The following is a 19,410-nucleotide window of genomic DNA, read 5'->3' as shown; positions in this document are numbered from 1 at the left end:
ATCCATTGTTAAAATTCTTTTCTTTCCATCTACATCTCTCTTAGTATCAACTTTTTAGTATACTATAAAGTTAAACTCTATTTTAAATTGACAACACTGTTCGAACACCACTTGTGTATTATACAGAACACATCGAAGAAGTAAAGCTAGGTCAAATCATAAGACCATTTTATCATCGTTAACCATTTCCATAGATTGATATTGTTCCACATTTATAATAAATACGCTATGAGTTAACACCCTCGAGGGGTTACCTTAACTGATAATCACCAATTCGCAAATGCTATACCATTTTTTCTCCACTTTCATGCGATCCAATTCGCAAATACTATCTAGCTCTGTTTTTTCCCTATTATTCAATTAAGATCGTTCGTATAGTCCAATTCGCAAATGCTAATCCCTTTTTTTTCTCCACCGTCATACGATCCAATTCGCAAATGCTATCTAGCTCTTTTTTTCCCTATTATTCAATTAATATCCGTCGTATAGTCCAATTCGCAAATTCTAAACCCTTTTTTTTCTCCACCTTCATACGATCCAATTTGCAAATGATATCTAGCTCTGTTTTTTCCATATTTTTCAATTAATATCGTTCGTATAGTCCAATTCGCAAATGATAAACCCGTTTTTTCTCCACCTTCATACGATCCAATTCACAAATGCTATCTCTCGACAAATTCCTAACAAACTAATCTTGACTAAAGGCAATTGTCAAAAAAAGTCAGAAACCACTCCTGATAGCACATAGTTCAAAGAAATGGAACAGTGGATAATGCATGGGTGATAGACAGCTTTTACTACAAAATCATTCCTAAATACGCAATTTGACATTTTCTAGTTTCCGATTTAAAAAAAAACAAAAAACAATTATACTCTCAAAACGTGTTTGACCACTTTATAGGTATAAAAGATTTGCTCGCTTTTTTGCAATGTGCACGTGAAACTGTACTGTATTCATGTACTTGCTAGAGATAAGACAAATTACGCAATCACCCGTGTAATCAGCACCTACGTTACTACTTACATTGAACAAAATGGCTATCTCAAAATTTTGATTGGATGTGTTTGGGGAAATGGTGGGCGTGGAAGGGGTGTTAGTTGCCTTCCAATCACTTTCGACTATTAAAAAGGGCACTAGCCATGTAAATTTCCAATCGAATGAGCCCTTTTTGAAGTTTCTACGACAACACTTTATATAAAAGCCTTATATGCTCCTAGGGCATAACTTACAACCCTTGCGCTGAGGGCTGTGGGGGGGGTTTCATCCTCAAAGACCTAATTTCGACTATTACAAAGGGCGCTAACCCTTTGAATTCCCAATGGAATGAGCGCTTTTTGAAGTTTCTACGACAAAGCTTTCTATAAAAAGCTTATATGCCCCCAGGGCATAACTTAGAACCCTTGCCCTGAGGGCTGTGTGGGAGTGTCCTCCTCAAAAACATAGTTGCTATCTAGAAAGCACAGTTTATATAATTATCCAGTATGATCTTTCCCTATCTCACCCATTATAAAAACCCGGACCGAGGTGCGAGTGCTCCAGAGAACGTTTTTGCAGATATAAACATAAGCGGCATTAGATCTTTTCACGGGTAGACAAAGAATAATCACCTACGGAACAAGTACTGACGAAACCCTCTTGGCCGGCTCAACCAATTAGTGGACAATAAGTGCAGAAATAAGTGGGAGGAGCTTTTTGTTCGCACCGAGAATGAAGAGCCAGAAATCGTCTGCGGTAAACTTACTAGATAATTATATAAACTGTGCTAGAAAGTAACTACGTAGAACAAAATGGCTATCTCAAAATTTTGATTGGATGTGTCTGGGGAAATGGTGGGCGTGGAAGGGGTGCTCTTTGCCTTCCAATCACTTTTGACCCTTAAAAAGGGCACTAGAACTTTCAATTTCCAATCGAATGAGCCCCCTTTAAAGTTTTTACGACGACCCCTTCCATATGAAGTGCCTCTGGGAAAAAACAAATAATACTAACAAATAAATAATAAAACATTGGAGCCGTATTGCCTTTACTATAGGCAACGCTATAACGTTGCCTCTGATTCCCACGAAATATATTTTCGCGACGAACTTTCACCATCAATATTAATGGAAATAATGATTACCATTCTTGAATCAGCTTCAAATGGCAATTCAAAAAGCTTTTTTAAGTTTTCGGTTATTGTGCCCTAGGGTTCGTTCTTTACTAGGTTGCCTCTATGCAACCATGATAAGTATTAGTTCTCTTAAAAAAAAAATTAAACCGTTTTAGATATCAATTTTACAATTGTTTTTTTTTTGTTTTTTTTTTGGTGATCTTCTGGGTTTTGAAAATGTTGAACACAATCTGTTTTAGCCTGTTACTGTCTATCAGTAATGACGATTTTATTGTGACGATTATGATATTATGACGATTTTATGGCCTGCTCAGGTACATCATAAGTTCATGCTATGTCACTATTCTTTTAAGTAACCCATTCTAATCACTAGATTTAATACATCTGTTTAAGCTTGGCTCAAAGAAATCAATAGAATTTTGAATAAACAATCATTCGGATGACGGTTTGTGATTGACGCGTAGCCATGAAAAAGGCTTCTTTTCAAATTCTAGTTCTCTTGGGGTTCATACGTTTTTCACAAGACTAAACTCTTTCTAATAGCTTTCTTTTCATTGTTTTTTTTTTTTTTTTAATATTGTTAAAGCAAGCTTTAAATGTGCAAGCGATTGATTTGTATAAATTCTACGTTTTTAGCATGGATGTTTATCGAAAGGGAATTAAATAAATAGTAAAGTAGTTGTGCTCATGTGTGATTACTGGCAGTAAATTTTTAATGGTGAATTGCAAAATAGAAATTTGTGCCCATATTACTTTGAACATTTTGTGCTTTGAGCTGAAAGAGAATTTAAATTTAGGTGGCTCTGATGTTGGAAGTGGGAGTGATACCTACGCAGAAAATATCATGGATGATTTGTATGCTTTGTATGGATACAAATGGTTCACTTCTGCCACTGATAGTGATATAGCGCTTACGTTAGCCAGAGAAATTGACTCGGAAGGAAATTACACCAGCGTAAGCTTATAGTATGATAAACACTAAAAATTGGCTATTTCTATGCACGGTAGTCAGTGGTACCAATTTTTGAGGAGGAGGGGGAATTTACCTTCTTTCCGGATTTCGAAGAAATCCATTTTCGGTATCCTAAGTAAAAATTCCCATGTTTTGATATTTTCGTTGAAAACAAAACGTGAAATAACAAAAATGCATCCCCTAGATTTTGAAAAAATATCCCCCCCCCCCCACATTTCTGTGAATTGGTGCTTCTGACTGTAGCTGGACTAAAAAGTTTTTTAACCCTTGATAAATTTAAAAAGTTGAACGACATTACTGTTTTTATTTGGATATGCTGCATTTTTAACAATATGGTGAAGAATGTAAGTTAAAAGTGCTAGTTAAATATTATATGTGTATTTATCATAATTCAACAATACAAATAGGGTTGATTATGATTGGGTAGTCGAAAAATTTAGTTATTTTACTTAGTTTGAATGTTTCGGGATCCCATAGTCTCGTGTTTTTTTTTCTTTGAAACAGCGTTAAAGTTTGCCAGCACTTTTCATTCAACATAGCTTTAGAATAGTATATGAATGAAGACCTAAAAGTCATCGCGTACCTGGTTATTTGGGCTTTAAAATAAACGTTTGGACAAATATTTTTCAATCCAATCAAAGTTATACCGTTACCTTAGTAAAGAATAATGTATCTGCCATTAATTTTTTTTTCAGGGGTAACAATATAGAATGTTTTCCAGAATGGCTCATTCGATCTCAATTCCTGAGTCTCAATGCCCTGTTTTAAGTCAAAACTGTTTGAAGGATAACATGACATCTCTTTAATGTCCCATCTACCCCCCATTCCACACATAGTATCAGATTAAAATTTGAAGATAGCCATTTTAGTCAGAATGATTGAAAAGGACCAATGTGCCTCCAGGGACAACATGATAAATTTAATTCCAAGGAGAAAGTCACCTGGAAATGCAAAATCTGTAAAACAGGCGTCATAGATGCATTGTAATAAAAAAAAAGGAAAAGTGTTATATTTTTTTAAATCAGGCTAAAAGTGTAAGTGTTAAGAGTGAGGCCCGCCTGCCCTCTAGTCCATCTCCTCTCAGTTTATTTTTTAAACAGAAAGATGGGACTATTTTACCTTGTTGAAATCAGAGTCGTACAAGTGTTCAGTATGTATAATTGGAAGGCTGTCTATAGGAATTCTGTGGGAAAGGATGTTTTCGTACAGAACAACTTGTCGATATAGTTAAAACAATGAAAAGGCAGCTGGTGTTACATATTTCTATATTAACGCTGAACTTTAAGTAGCAAAATCAGAAAGGGAGCTGATTGATATTAATCTTTTCTGATCAATGTAAACCATGGGAAATCAATGGGACTTTGGGGATCTCTTCTCCTATTTGAGATGAAATCTTCAACTTAATTCTTGGCAAAGATCATGGCTTATTTTGGTAAACTGCAGTATTTTGGATGTTTTTAAACTACGACGCCTTCATGTGGAAAAACGCACACCCTTTCCTCTGTATAAACTTCTTTATATTCCAGGAAAAGGGGGGGGGGTAACCCTTTATAACAGACAGAAAATAGGATGAAATAAAAAATCACTGTTAATGTCTTAACAATAATTCTTTGCATATATTCATAATTCAGTTTTGTACTCCAGTCACATGTCTTATGTTGTTGTTGCCATACTATAGCTCCAATAATTGGACATCGAGCTTATTATGGTTTAGTACAAAGTAAAAAGAACTTTTTGGAAGTAAGTTCAGTTTGTGGATGCCAATTTCTTAAACAATAATTATTTATAATATAGACCATTAGCATATCTTAATGTCTCTTAGCAAACCCATTATAATAAGTAAATTGTGTTTATTTGACAGCACCAGCAGAAAACTTCTCAAATCCCCTACTGAATTACTAATGATGTTTTTAACATTTGTCCTCAGGTGTATAGGCATCTTACTATAGTTAAATTTTGTTTGCTACCAGAGCCCATAAGAGACCTACGGTTCTTTTCGTTTTTGTTTGGAACAGTGAGACCATGGCTCTTGATCCGACCTGATTTATTTAGATTTTGTCTGGGCCGCAACCTCCTTTGTGATTCCTCTTCATTATTAATGTATGCGCTTTGTGTCTCCTGTATGAAATAATAATTTGCATTAGGGTTTTGATTAGTTAATATTAGTCGGGGTTTTTATTATGTGTTATGATATAAGTCTGAGCCTGAATGAGTCAAAAGTTGACACCAGTTGAAACAAATTGACATCACATGTCAGCTTGGCTATTGTTTTTTGTTTTTTTTTTCTTCTTCTTTTCTTTATATGTTTTGTTAGTTTAGACTTGTTTGTCGTTTTTTTTATTGATAAAGGCTTCAGGAAGTGAAGCCGAAATTTTCAGATTTTCTAATATTTGTATCTTGCTTTTTTGTTTTTTGTCTGCTATTTTGTTTTTAAATATTACACCAGTTTTTCTGTATTTTCATTTGCATAATTTTGTAAATGAAAAGGCAGTTTGGTCTAAAATTTTTTATTAACTTCTGAAGGCTAGAGAGCGATTTACGTTTTACAGAAAACAATTCTGTTTGTAGAATGAGATAAGGGTGCAAAAACACTTTTGGATCATATTAGTTCGTCCAAAAAGGGACCGACGAATTTTATTTAAAGATTGGAACTTGTTTCCGTGAGTCATTCTGGCTAATGGAATTGTTATGGAAAACAAAAACTAGAAAAAATAAATTTCGTTTGAGAGCGGAGCTATTCGGTAGATATGTGTAATGGTACCGGTACCTGGGTAGCTTACACCGCTATTCAAATTTATAATACCTATAGGCCATTCTTCAGTGGCCACTGGCCAGTGCAAGTTAACCTCCTATAACTTCCTGGAATACATTGCGGTGTGAAAACCAAATATTAGGCTATTCTTATCTCTAGGAATATCGCTACCAAGCCCGGAGACTACAAGCCCAGCAGGACCAATGAATCAGTCAACTCTGAAATATTTTCGTAACCTACCTCAGGTGACGGTCATTAAGAACTGAACATACCTGCAAAAATTGACTCAAAGAAAACTAGACTTCTTTCCCTGAGACCAAGAGGACGTAGTCACTAAGTGAAGGGTAAAATGAACTTAATCACCCAAATTGTCAGCTTTAATAACACGCCCTGAAATATTAAACTTATTTTCATCAAAATAACTTACAGTAGGATGACTCACTGTTACGAAATGTCAGACAATCAAAAAAATAAGATAGTCAAGCATTAATTTGAAAGCAGAATATAAAGGACAAGAATTTTAATGTGATCAAGACATTTTAAAGAACGACATAAAAGTGATAAATTGAATTTGTATAAAAAAGATAAAGGACTTGTATCTGTGATTCAAGTGGGTATCTTCATGACACTCAACAGGGTCCAATACTTTTTTTCCGATCTCCTAAGACTTATAATACTGACATTTTGCCCTGTTCCTTGACTTGGAATCTTTTTTATTATCCCAGACCAAAAATATAAAGAGTTATGATGCCCAAAAATGGGACCTAATTTCGTCTCATCAATTCACTTGGAAACAATATTTATGATTTTCTTGACCCTTTGGACCCCTGTGCCGAAAAAAAAAACCATACTAGTTTTGACTGCATTGTGTTGACTGTTTGTGACGACAGTTGTTGACAGTTTTGACTGTTTGTGACGCTCCAAAATGGCCCAAAAATTTTGTTTCCATCTAATAGGTTAGTTACTTACTAGGGATGTGGACAAGGCCAGGTAGAACTAAATGAAGTCAAAAATATTTTGATGATGGGGTGTGTCTATATGTGACACCTGAAGCGGCGCCAGGAGACTTTGTCAATTAGAACCGTACAAAAATCCATTCAAAAAAATAATTTTAAAAAAGAGAAGTTTTTCAAAAACAGTAAAGATCCATGTTAAAACCTAAGATGAACAGAAATAAAGTCTTATAATAACTAAGACTTCAAATCAACACACTATACAATCAATGCTGTTATGTCCTATAAAAAGAAATAGAAGGAAGAAAGACAACTAATTTTCTGGCAACATTAAATTATTGAACAAATAAGCATTAGAGGCAGCACAGAATCACTGCCTAAGAAAAAATCCAAAAGTCCTCAATGCGTTATGGTTTTTTTCTCCCGGCTACTTGTTGCAGGAGTGGTGGTACAATCTTCAGATTGAAATTAAAATGTATAGTGTTCTTTTACCGCAGCTCCTGTCCGCGCCCTTTTTGTTACCTGACCTTCTTCACCGACAAAAAGCCCGATTATAATTTTGAACCATTTTGTTTGGAATAGTCGAAAGGGGATGCTCATCTCTTCTAAGTATGATAAGACCTTCACAGCCCCTAGGGCAATGACGGCTAATAATGCAATTGTTTAAACGTAGGTTTTTTAATGGGGAAGAAGGGCTTGTTTGATATTGAATGTGTATTCGGCTAGTTTTAGAACATATACACTTTCAGCAGTCAGCTGTCAGAGTTAGATTAACAATGAGATTTTGAATCCCTTCTATAGGAAATAAGCTTGAACTAACACTAAATTTGAAAGCGAATTACCGCTTTCTTTTAAAGAAAAAAAGGAAGAATATTTTGTTTATATAGATACTTTCAAGACGATATGCGCCTTTCCATGACGCACAGATAACAGTTCAATAGGGACAAATCCTCTTATTTAACAGTGAAATAACAACAAATTTCTGGATATTTTGGTCACTTATACATTGGCCGTCATCAGCAGATAAGCCAAAAACACTGTCAAATGAAAGGATTTGTCCCTATTGAACTGTTATTTGTATATATATTACTTATCATTCATGACGGAGTCACCCTATATTTAATGTTTTGGTATTATAGCACTGTGAATTTTCTGCGCCGGAGTAATCAATCGATCAATTTAATGAAAAACGACAGAGAAAAAATTACTAGGCTTTAAACCTCCTCAAAGGCTCTTCGGCCTGTAAGAGGGGTAGACTAAACATTACATAAATAATAACACTAAGATCAAACAGAAGGACAAGAAAAAAATTAAACAACAACAACAAAAATACCATGTCAATCAAAATAATGGGATTAAACAAATTGAAAAGGAAAGATAGAGAGGGAAAGAGAAGGGAGGAGAGAACGAATTCTCTAAGGAGTTAGCTCTTCTTTAAATTTTCCATGAGAATGACATAGCCGAATTTTAGTAGGTAGGGAATTCTATAAGGAGGCGCAACATAAAACTGGATTAAAATCTGATCTATGGTTTCAGTTTTATGAACTAAAATATCCTTGTCATTTCTGAGGAAAAATAAGGCTAGGCTAGGCGATTAACATCGAAGCAAGCAAAGGTTCTTTTTAGGACAGAATACATTTTCATGATAAGGGAAATAACCTTCTTTGTCTCTCTTCTGCCCGAAGTTGTTATGTTTTGAGGTTGTGTTTATTCCTTGTTTTGTTATATTTATGTTTTTTGTTGTTGTTGTTGTTGATGAGCTCCCTATTGCTTCCATTTGAATATTTGACTATGTTTATTTGGTGTATATTAAAAATCTTATCCCCCAAGCCGTTGCCAGGGTATTGCAGACAAGCTACTTTGATGACTTGGATGCATACTTTACTTAAATCATTACTCCTAGGACTGAGGGGGGAGAGGATTTTTTGACCCTGGAGGCTTTCTTATTGGACCTTCTAGTGTACTCGAATAAAATAACTATCTAAAAATCTGTCATCCAATATTAATATGTTTATGGGGAACGAATAGCAGAGAATAGTACAAGAGTGAAAATAGTGCCATCAAATTGCTCTGAGCCCGGAGAAATGACCCCGTTCAACGTTTCTATGAGGACGCTTTCATGAGAAATGGACAGGAAAAGAAGCGTTCTGGTCCTTTGGTTGGCCTATTTAAGGGACAAACAATGTTTCTTGGGGGGAACCAAGGTTTGTGAAGCTCCATTTTTTTTATATTTTCCTTATGAATTCGGGTTCTCTCAGTCTTAGTATTGAAGGGTATAAGTTTCGAGCCGATCGAGAAAAAAGTGGCCTTTTCGGTTTTTTTTCTGGGGGGAGACGGTTTGGGATGTTGTCTGGAAATTTGTTCTTGCATTAGGATCCCCTTGGTCCTAGGACATGCGGCTGTGAGTTTCAAGTTGATCAGGGAAAAAAAGTTCTTCAGTCCATTACTGGTATAAGATTGGGAAATCAAAGTGGCTTAGTAAGACCTCAACGCTATGAAGCATACCTGGGTAAAATCCTGTTTTTCATTCTTAAAGTACTGTGGCCATCAAAATGCAAACCATTTTTGCGGCCTAGACCAATCTTGGATTTATTCATGCTTGAAATATTTTCTTTTGGTTTCTTCGAAACTATGAAGTTCATAGCCAGTAGAACACTTTCATGAACGTTGCCGTGTCAAACTGTGAAAGTAAATAAGCAAGATTTATTAGTTAAATTAGACTGTGCTTTTCGTCAAATTCAAATATTAACAATCTTTTGATTCTCAGAGACAACTACACCTTCAAAGACAACTACGCTTCTTCTTTTATCTTTATTATTCGCTACCACCAAAAGCTCCAGAACTGCATATTGGGGTTAAAATAGAATTCCTGAGTTTCCCAATTCCTTAAGATGTGTATACAGTTGTATAAGTTTCTACTTAAACAAATAAAAAAGCATATTTCATTATTAGTTGTCCTTTCGTGGTAACTATTTTAAGACTTGGTGTAAAAGATTTGAATTACGTACAGCCTGAATTGGAGCAATGAGGCTAAATTGGAGCATTTCAAGTAGAATTTCAAGTACTTGAATAATATTGCCTATGAAATTTCTCTTATTCAAATACTTAGTTTCTTCTACTTGTATAGTCCTGATAAAAAGAGCGGTCAAGAAATTAAGGTCAAGTCAAGAACACGTGGGAAAATTTTGCCATATAAAGGATAATAAATCGAAAGGACCTCTTATACCGTGAGTAAAATGTGATATATTTAAAATACAAAAAAAATAAAATCTTTTTCTTTCTAAAGATAATTCCGACTCCCTATAATTAAGTTTAAATCTAGTTTCAAAAGTTCTTAATTAAAAGTTCTTAATTAAAAAGAAAAGTTCTTAATCAGCAAAAAGAGAAATTGCATTTTAGCCTCAGCCAAAGAACGACGCTATTCAGTTTTGAATTTCGCTAAGATAGTGGGTAAAAAAAAAGATGCTAGACAGATTTTTTCTCAGGAAGCTAAAGTTATAACGTTTAATCATCAGAAATATTTGGAACAAATTATTGGACGAACAGTTCGCATAATGTAGTGAGTTTGCGAACATAATTACAAAATAGCGGCCCCCTCCACAGGACTTGGGCCAATTGTGAGTCAGCTCTTAGAGCGTAGGACAAAAACTATGTTTTATAGTGTCGTAAAAGTGCTTTTTGGAAGAGGATTAAGAGCAGAATTATTTCGGCGTTCAGGCATTGCAATTCAGTCATTATTATTATCTCAGTCACTATTGTTGCCAGTTGAAGTGAACCACTGCTGTACACCTAAATGTAAGTCTCAATAAAACTATTGCTTTTCTATTTGTGTTTATTTTATTTTCTGTGTCTGTATCTAGTCGAACGACAAATAATTAGTTTACACACCGCCAAGGTAGTGCTCCCAGGAATATGATTTCTACATAACATTAGAGTTAATTGATTTTGAGATACTCAAGGAAAAGAGGTTACATTTAAATAGTTACACATTTTTTTTTCTCTCAAAGATTGAGGGTGGCGCGGTCATAAATTTACCTTACTCCCCATTGCTGTGGCGCGATCATAAACTTAATTTTCTCATTATTTTTAGAGCTTGCCTAGCCTATTAAGTAGCTTATGAAAAATTACCCCGGAAGAATTGGCGCGATCGGTACACCGCTTTAAATCATAATATTACATATGGCACAGTCCTTAGCGCTATAAGTGGCGCTATCGAAGAACTTATAAGGTGTAAGTTCGCAGCTTTAAGGTACAATATTACATTCGACGCGGTCAATCTTTATTACCACAATTAACATATAGCCATAAATTTTTATCGCTACACTCTTGAACTTTAACTGCAGTTTTAATTTCCAACTTATTCTTGTTCTTTACGGTACTACCCCTTTTGGGGGGTGGGAGGCAATGTAATACCGAATGTGTGGCATATTTTGGGTTCTGTTAGTGCTTCGTTTATCACGTTGCTATCAAAACAATAAGCAAGTGGATAAGTCTGTCCTTGTTGATAAATCATCAGATAAATGGTCAATGAGAACTTTGGACTTTGTTTCTAGACATGATTATCTCTATTGTTTTCTCCTCCCTAAAGTCGGTTAAAGAGATTTTTTCCGTTTTATTTGTTTCATTGTTATTTATACTTCCGCCGTTTTGCTTTTTTTTTATTAGTTTTCGTCCTTTTTTTGCTGGTGAAAGAAAAAATTCGTTGATAATTTTTGTCGTGCATACTCAGCTCGGGTCGAATACCCGTCAAACATGTACTCAGATAAGTTTTGATTCTTCTTTGTTTCTGGCCATCATTATGTTCTTCACGCGAAATTATTTCCGCTGAAATTAAGACAATTTTTTCCCCTGCCATTTGGTGAGTTTGAATTGATAAATAATGTTTCTTAACAGCTTAAAGAAATGTACGTGTGTTGAAACTAAACATAATTTAAGCTGGTTTTGAATTTTCTGTTTTTAACGCACTAGCGTTTTATTGTTCGTGACGTTACTGCTTACAATTCCTATAGGAGCGTCTATTTAGTTTTTTATGTCCTTTAAGTCGTTCCAAGAATAATTGAGCGTTTCAGAAGTTAATATGACCGAGTCAAACTTCGACATTTGTTTCAGGCTCTATTGTAAAGACACATAGACATTCTTGAAGAAATGAGGATTAATTTGCGCACAAAAAGAGGTAAAACAAGCTTTTTACCATCAAACACTTCTCATTTCTTGAGAAAACCGTTTGACCAACCTAAATCAGAAATAAATTTCTGAGCATTCTCTATGCTCAATCAAATGAGTCTGGATTATATCAGAACCTAAGATTTTTTTTTGTCAACTTTTTGAAATTTGAGTTATTTCTGTGGGATAAAAAAATAGTAAGAATAATTCTGGAACTAGAATTAATGTTTTCAACCGTTTTTGAAAAATTGACAGATGGCTTGAAATTCTCATTGATCGATATTTTTTTAGGGCTCCCCAGGTCTTTCATTGTTTTACTTGGAGACAAGGCATCCGGACGGAACTTTGAACAACATCGATATACAAAGGCTTAAGGATAAATTAGGAACTAAGCAACTGCCTACTGCTGAGGTAAGAATAGTAAATTCAAGGATTACATTCTTTGAAGTAAATCTATTTTTTAAAATGAAGATTTTGCTGTGCCTGTTTGTAAAACACTGCATTTGGGGCTCAAACATAAACAAAACAAGATGGCAATATGAAAATAGTAACTTTTTGCAATTCATTGTGATTATTTTCTTCATTAGTTATTTTCTACAGTGGCCTTTATTCCTGGAAAGGCGAGCCATTATTCACTTTGAACTAATGCAGAATAACACTACAAAGATGTGCCCTCAAAAATAGGCTTTAGATGACTTTTTTCTTTTTTTCTTCTGGAAATTTGGGTATTAAAAGCTTTGTTTTTTTTAAAAATTTATGGATAAAAAAAGAGAAAGCATGTATTTTGATAAAATGATTTTGCAAATCCGTTCAGTACTGTTAGTTTAAGGTGGTGGGAAAGAATATTTGCAGTAGGAACATGGAGTATTTAGGATGTTTTTATAGTAGAAAAACATTTTAGGTTATTTGCTATTATTTTAATTCGCTTAGTTTAGTACAACCTGTAGATTATTATTTTGAAGATAAATTTGATGTGAAGCTGTCTGAGTAGTGTTTGGAGTACAGACTAACACTAACCTAATAAATTCACAGCATAGCTTTAAATTCTCCGTACTATTGGCAGAAATGCCAGATTTTTTAGACCACAGGCGGGCGTGCCTTGTTTGCCTCACATTACAGGCAATCTAACGGTCTTATGTCAATTTTGAATTCTTGGTCAACATGCCTGAGACTCTAGGCAGGCATGCCTTTCCAAAAACTAACAAGCAGGTATGTGTGTAATGAGAAGGTCATGCATACTCCCACCGTTTACCCGTGCCCCAGCCATTTAAACATTTACTTCTCAATTACTCGGACTATCTGTCTTGGCTTTTCTCTGTCTACAATTAGCCATGTCTTGATGCAACCTATGCAACCTGCAAAATACTTGATAACTTCAATACAAAATCAACGGACTCGGTCGAGGCTTTCGGCCTCGACCTCGTATAATGTTATCAAGTATTTTGCAGGTTGCATCAAGACATGGCTAATTGTAGACAGAGAAAAGCCAAGACAGATAGTCCAAGTAATTGAGAAGTAAATGTTTAAATGGCTGGGGCACGGGTAAATGGCGGGAGTATTCATGACTTTCTCATTGGACACATACTTGTTTGTTAGTTTCTGGAAAGGCATGCCTGCCTAGAGTCTCAGGCATGTTGACCAAGAATTTAAAATTGACATAAGATCGTTAGATTGCCTGTAATGTGAGGCAAACAAGGCACGCCCGCCTATGGTCTTAAGAAGGTTGACCAAGAATTTAGAATTGACATAGGACCATAGGCGATTGACGTTAAATAGTCTTTCCATGCTTTAAAACTGTGTCACTATATATCAATTATATGACTGTTGAGACCAATGAGTTGCATTATAAATCAGTATGTCATTTGTGTTTGTTGACTTTTGAGTTAACGCAAAATAATTTTTTGGTCAATTTATTGTGAGAATTTAGATCGTTTACTGAAAGTTATTTATATCCTAATTGGTAAAATATTGTTAAGGGTCTTATAAATTAGTGTTTATTTTTCTGCAGACTGCTTAAGGACGTTTCTGCTTCTAAAATAAAATCTTTTTTGTGCGGATTTTCTTTTTTCAGTAAAGCAGCAGCTTTTCAAAATCCTACAAATATGTGGAAATATCATGAGTTGGTTTATTTGAGCTAATCTTACAGATATATAATGCATCGGCTGCTAAATAATAATTTTGTTCGTATTAAGTTTCAGTTTTTCTTTTTAATTTTGACAGGATATCTATGTTTTTTTTTATTTAAATTAATTTTCCTTTTTTTCATCTACAAAATAAACCTTATAAATTAGTCTTTTACTTTCTGCAGGCTACTTCAGGACTTTACTGCTCCCCACGTCGCCTGGGTGATACCTTTTAAAATTTGAAGTTTCTAATTTCTCATTGTTTAGAAACCCATAAGTTTATAAGATATACTGAAATGAAATAGCATTCTGAAAGAGATTGCAGATTTCAGAACGGACACCTCAACATGTATAGAAAATTTTGAAAAGCGCTGAAAATGTTTATGATTTCCTGCTGGAATTCTGAAATATACAGTAGAAGATGAATTTACAACTAACATCATTTTTCCTTGTACGAAGGTCTGGGATGAGATAGGGAGCGTGAAGGGCTTGTGCTTGCGTTAAAAATTTATTGGAGGACTTCAAAAACAGCAATAAATTAAAATAGATTTCTGATTTTTTCCATAACATTGCCTGTTTTCCTGTCTGAAAATATCTGTGCCATTAGTTTCCTGCGGGATATTTAATGACTTGGTAAATGACATTTTCGAAAGATAAAAATCCGTTGACGGATTGACAATCCTTCGCAAAAGACGTAATAAAAGTGGTTTACGTTTGACTAGGCATATGAAAACAAAATTTTCACATATCCTTTAAATCTAATAAATTGACATAAGGGTTTTTGAAGTCAGACCTCGCTTTTACCTCCTCTATTTCAAGTGACCTCCTTACATTCCCCTCTCCTTAAAAAAAAAACAAACTTCCATTACAACTGTCCATCATCCAAAATGTCAAGCCCACGTTCCTTACATTGGCAAACAATTTACATTTCGCTTTGTTGTTCCAATCATGGCCGCACACGTAGGTACAACCACAGGTAATGTTATAAACTAGTAATCATTTATTGCGAAAACAAATCTATGGGAATTCCGAAATTGATCCTAAAACTTATCAAAAATGATGTTGGATCGAAATGAAAACTGACCATTGGAATCAGTGTGGTCAGAACCCCATATTGGAGAATTATAGTCCCCCATTTTGAACAATAAGAAACACCACTTTCCCGCATGGAAGGCAGTGATCATAGTGATCTCTTTTTTTCTGTTTTTTTGCCTTTTTTTAAAGTGATCATACTGAACCAGTGGTAGTAAAATGTTGGGAGAGAGCTCATTTGAAAGAAAATTATCATATCTGGTGCCTTTTTTAGTAACAAAAGATGATATTTAAATATAATGCAATTTTTGACAAAACTAGCATCTTCATATACAACATAATATAACACAAATATCATTTGAAAAGTTGCTTCTCCTCCGAATATTCCTTGTATTATAAATTACCAACGTTGACTTCAATCATACATTTTTAGGATCGTGCTTTAGTAGGTTCGAGCTAGAAGAAAATGCTTTTGGGTTTTTCCTGCGTGTGTGTGTGTTTTTTGTTTTTTTTTCTTGTTTTTTTTATCATTGCTAAAATTGACGTCCAGGATACTGACGTCCAAATATACAAGATCCGAAGTATAAATATATAATTTTTATTATAGAATTTTGATTTTCATTTTGATAGAAATGGGATATATGGTATTGTAGCCTAGGTAAATATGGTGCAGAATAGGAAAATAAGAATATTTGTAAACTGCTGCAATTTTGTAGGTAAAATAACCTAAAAAAAAAACTAAAATAAAATGCTGCAATTTTTTTAGGTAATAACTAATATGTAATTTCGTCATGAAATGGCCCATAAGTCGACATTATTCACGTGACGGTAAAAGGGCCAACCTTTATGATTATATCATTGCTAAGAATGAATTCCAGTCAAGAATGAAAGTCTATTCCCTTTTATTCGAATTTACTAATGTCTTGTTCGTCCTATTTTGAAATATACTTTTCCTCTTCGACACTTTTCGTTAACAAAAAATGAAATGTTCCTCTTATATGTTGTTCACAAAGGATGTTGAGAATTATCGGGGGAAAAGAAGACCTTACCCTGAACTTAAACATTTTAAATTGAAAACAGAATTTTGCAAAAAATGAAGATAATTTTGCCTTTGCCTCAGTAGCATGGTAATTGACAACCCTTGAACCGAAAAATGTCCTCTAGATTAGCGGTCGCCAGCCTTTAGAGTTCATGGACCACTAAATGTATCATTTTTATTTGATGGAACACCTATATGGATTTGAAAAGAAAGGTGCTGTAAATACATCCATACATGATTATCAGAAAAGTTTCAATATAGTTAATAGTATATATATACTATATAGGTCTCATCAGGAACGTATAGATCTCTAGGAACTAAACTAATACTGGAAATGTATCCAGTCATAGATGTATGCTGATTCAAGAATGAATATCACCAGTAATCGTTAAATGCATCCTTACATAGATGTATATTGATTGAAGAATGTACACCAGCAGATATCGTTAAATGTGCCAAAAAAAAACCATGTCAATTTTTATTTTTGGCCTTTTTCAGTCGCACTAAAGTTTTATAAGATTAAACGTAACTTTTAAATCTTTAATCTGTGATAAGTTTTCTTAATTTTTTTCCTTTTTTTTATGCTCGTGAAATGCAAAAAAATAGACATTGCTTGATAATAGTCCCTTTTCTTCATGGACCACAGGTTGGCGACCGTTGCTCTAGATCGCATAATTCGGAGTGAATCCCTTCTCAGAAAAGCAAAATCTTTTCCCCCTAAAACATCACATGCCTAACCTTAGTAGTTTAGCTGTTTATTCAGGATGAGCACACACAGTTTATTTTTATTACCCACAGCCATGCCCATATTCCATGGTTATTTTGCAAAAATTGTAGGTCTCTAACTCGAACAGTTTTGCTGCATATGCTATGTATACGCGCACAGATTGAAGAAATAGTCAATTTTTAAATATATATATATTTATTAGCCAAGAAGGTTTTTCTTTCTCTCGTAGAAAGCTCGATTGTCTGGCTTTTTGTTGCTTCCTTCCACTTGCTTTGTAACCTATAGTCGGCAACTTGGGCCGATGGTCCTCGCATGAAGTCATCATTTAAACCCCACCCGCACCTAAATTTTAGCTGGAAGCTATGGTTTATGGTCATTGTTTGAGCTGAAATCATACACAGATTTTAAAAGCCGTAATTGAGGCCCAAATTGAGCCTTTGGTCACATCAACAGCAAATTTACCACAGAAGAGCAGATAAATTTTCTCCCTCGGATCGCATAAAACTTTTGGACATATACATTCGAACAATGGAAAATTTAAATTATGATTTAATACCTAAAATTGGAAACCATATTATTTGGGCTTTGCTATTTGTCATTCGTTTGAGCGTGTACATTTTTTTCAGCTTTTATTGCATGGTACGAATGCCCGCCTCATTGGTAAGCCAGGAAGAGGAGTTGCGAATATCAGCAGCATGCTAACCATTACCAGAATACATAATGCTATTGCAAGCGTCAGTGCAATGAGAAGGTATTGGCTTATAATATCCGATATAAGGGCACTTTCCAAAATGGCAAAATAGCTTATTTTTGAATTATCTATGCAACGCAGTTGGAATGTATGTCAGAAAAAAAGGAATAATTAAGGTTTACGTTGTTTTGGCAACATGAAGAGTTGTTGCAACCTGTGGTCAACTCCATGGAAAAACTTTTGAAATGTTTTAAATGATGTCCTAAAAAAAAAAAAAAAAAAAAAAAAAAAAAAAAAAAAAAAAAAAATTTACAGTTCCTGGCAACGAACTGTAAGCATGGAGTGACTCGAGCTAATAGTAACCAAAACTCTAAAAATGAGTTTTTATAGCAATTAATACTTAAAATAAATTGTCCTTTTTTTATTCCGAATATACAAAATTCACGAAGTTTTAACCGTACCCAAAGGCCACGAGGCTGAGAAAACCTCTAGTCTCTCTTAATTTGGACTAAATCTGAATAAGCGTGTTGTGGGGCTATAGATCCCTTCCTGTCGCGAAAACATGTTTTTTTTGTAAAATAAAAGATTTTGTTTGTATCCTTACCACCACAAAAGGTGAAGAGGTAGACAGGGGACAATTTATGAGCACCGTCAGGAAATTTACCAGGAGGGGAGGCAAGTGACACTAGGAACATTGTTTTTATCTACTTTGAAATGAAAATATTTACTTCTGTGCTTTTATTATTTTTTCATTTTTCGTAGTTGGTGGTAACGAATTGTAAGTAATTGACAACTCGTTCTAATAATAACCAAAACTAAAAAAAAAACAGGAATTTAAATTACAAAATATATACCAAAAGAATTGGCTTTTTTGGTGATTCCCAATGTGTAAGATTCATTTAGTTTAAATTTACTCATCAAAATTTATGGGACTGAGAAAATGTAACCAATTTTCAAAAAAAGGGTGGGTAATTTAATGAAAATCGTCCCATCGAATTTACTATATAAGAGAACTCTACTGAATGGGTTTGAAGCCCTTGTCTACAAAAATGTGAAATTTTATATGTTCTCTGAGAATGGTCACGATGTGTGTTTGTTTTTTTGTTTATTTTTGCTTTTCTCCCCCTGGGCGATTATGTCGAAAGCAAAACTCATCAGACAGAAAAATGAATATTCTACTGACCTTTTTAATCAGAGGCAACGCTATAGCGTTGCCTATAGTAAAGGACATACGGCTCCAATGTTTTACTATTATTTATTCATTATGAATTAAAAAAAACTTTCCGAAAAATAAGTTTTTCAAAGAAAAGTAAAGGCCATTTTAAACTTAAGCTCAGGAGATACAAATACCTGTTAAAATTCAAACTCAAAACGACCAGAAATTACTGTTAAAGAATAAATAAAACCCAAAAACGAACAGAAAATTAAATAAACAATCATAGCAAATAACACACAACAAGGAATAGTATAAATGAATAAATAGATCTGAAAGCGAGTAATGCATAGATTGAATATGAAAATCAAGCTTATAACGAAAAATAATATTTTCCTATTGAAGTATAAATGATACTTAAAACGAATAGAAATTAAATAAAGAATCAATGCGAACAAACATATAGTATATATTAATGTAAATGAATAAATAAATCTTAAAACGAGTGAAACTTAAATTGAATATGCAAATCAAGTCTGAATCGAATAAAAATAACTACAAACAAGAGTTTGGGTATCGCCTCACTGTAAAAGACAAAGACCTACTGCGTCATTGGCGCTTTACCGAAAACTGTATAAGTCTTGAGCAGTCTTGGAAAGTATAAAAAAACCAAGTTGAATATTAGATATATAAGGA

General features: G+C 34.2%; 1 protein-coding gene across 1 annotated transcript in view; it reads left to right on the top strand.

Moving 5' to 3' along the window:
- LOC148954585 (acyl-CoA dehydrogenase family member 11-like) overlaps window positions 1–19,410 on the top strand; it is a 112,440-nt gene that overhangs the window by 39,698 nt on the left and 53,332 nt on the right. Inside the window, exons 4-6 of the mRNA XM_089086615.1 lie at window positions 2,906–3,063; window positions 12,241–12,360; window positions 17,497–17,621. Of these exons, the coding sequence (XP_088942741.1) occupies window positions 2,906–3,063; window positions 12,241–12,360; window positions 17,497–17,621 (403 nt within the window). The remainder of the gene's footprint in view (window positions 1–2,905; window positions 3,064–12,240; window positions 12,361–17,496; window positions 17,622–19,410) is intronic.

Source organism: Artemia sp. Qi Xiang Cuo, chromosome 3, assembly GCF_049724085.1.
Source record: "Artemia sp. Qi Xiang Cuo chromosome 3, ASM4972408v1, whole genome shotgun sequence".
Lineage (NCBI taxonomy): Eukaryota > Metazoa > Arthropoda > Branchiopoda > Anostraca > Artemiidae > Artemia > Artemia sp. Qi Xiang Cuo.
The sequence above is the reverse complement of the archived record's forward strand: the minus strand, read 5'-3'. Positions and strand labels throughout refer to the sequence as shown.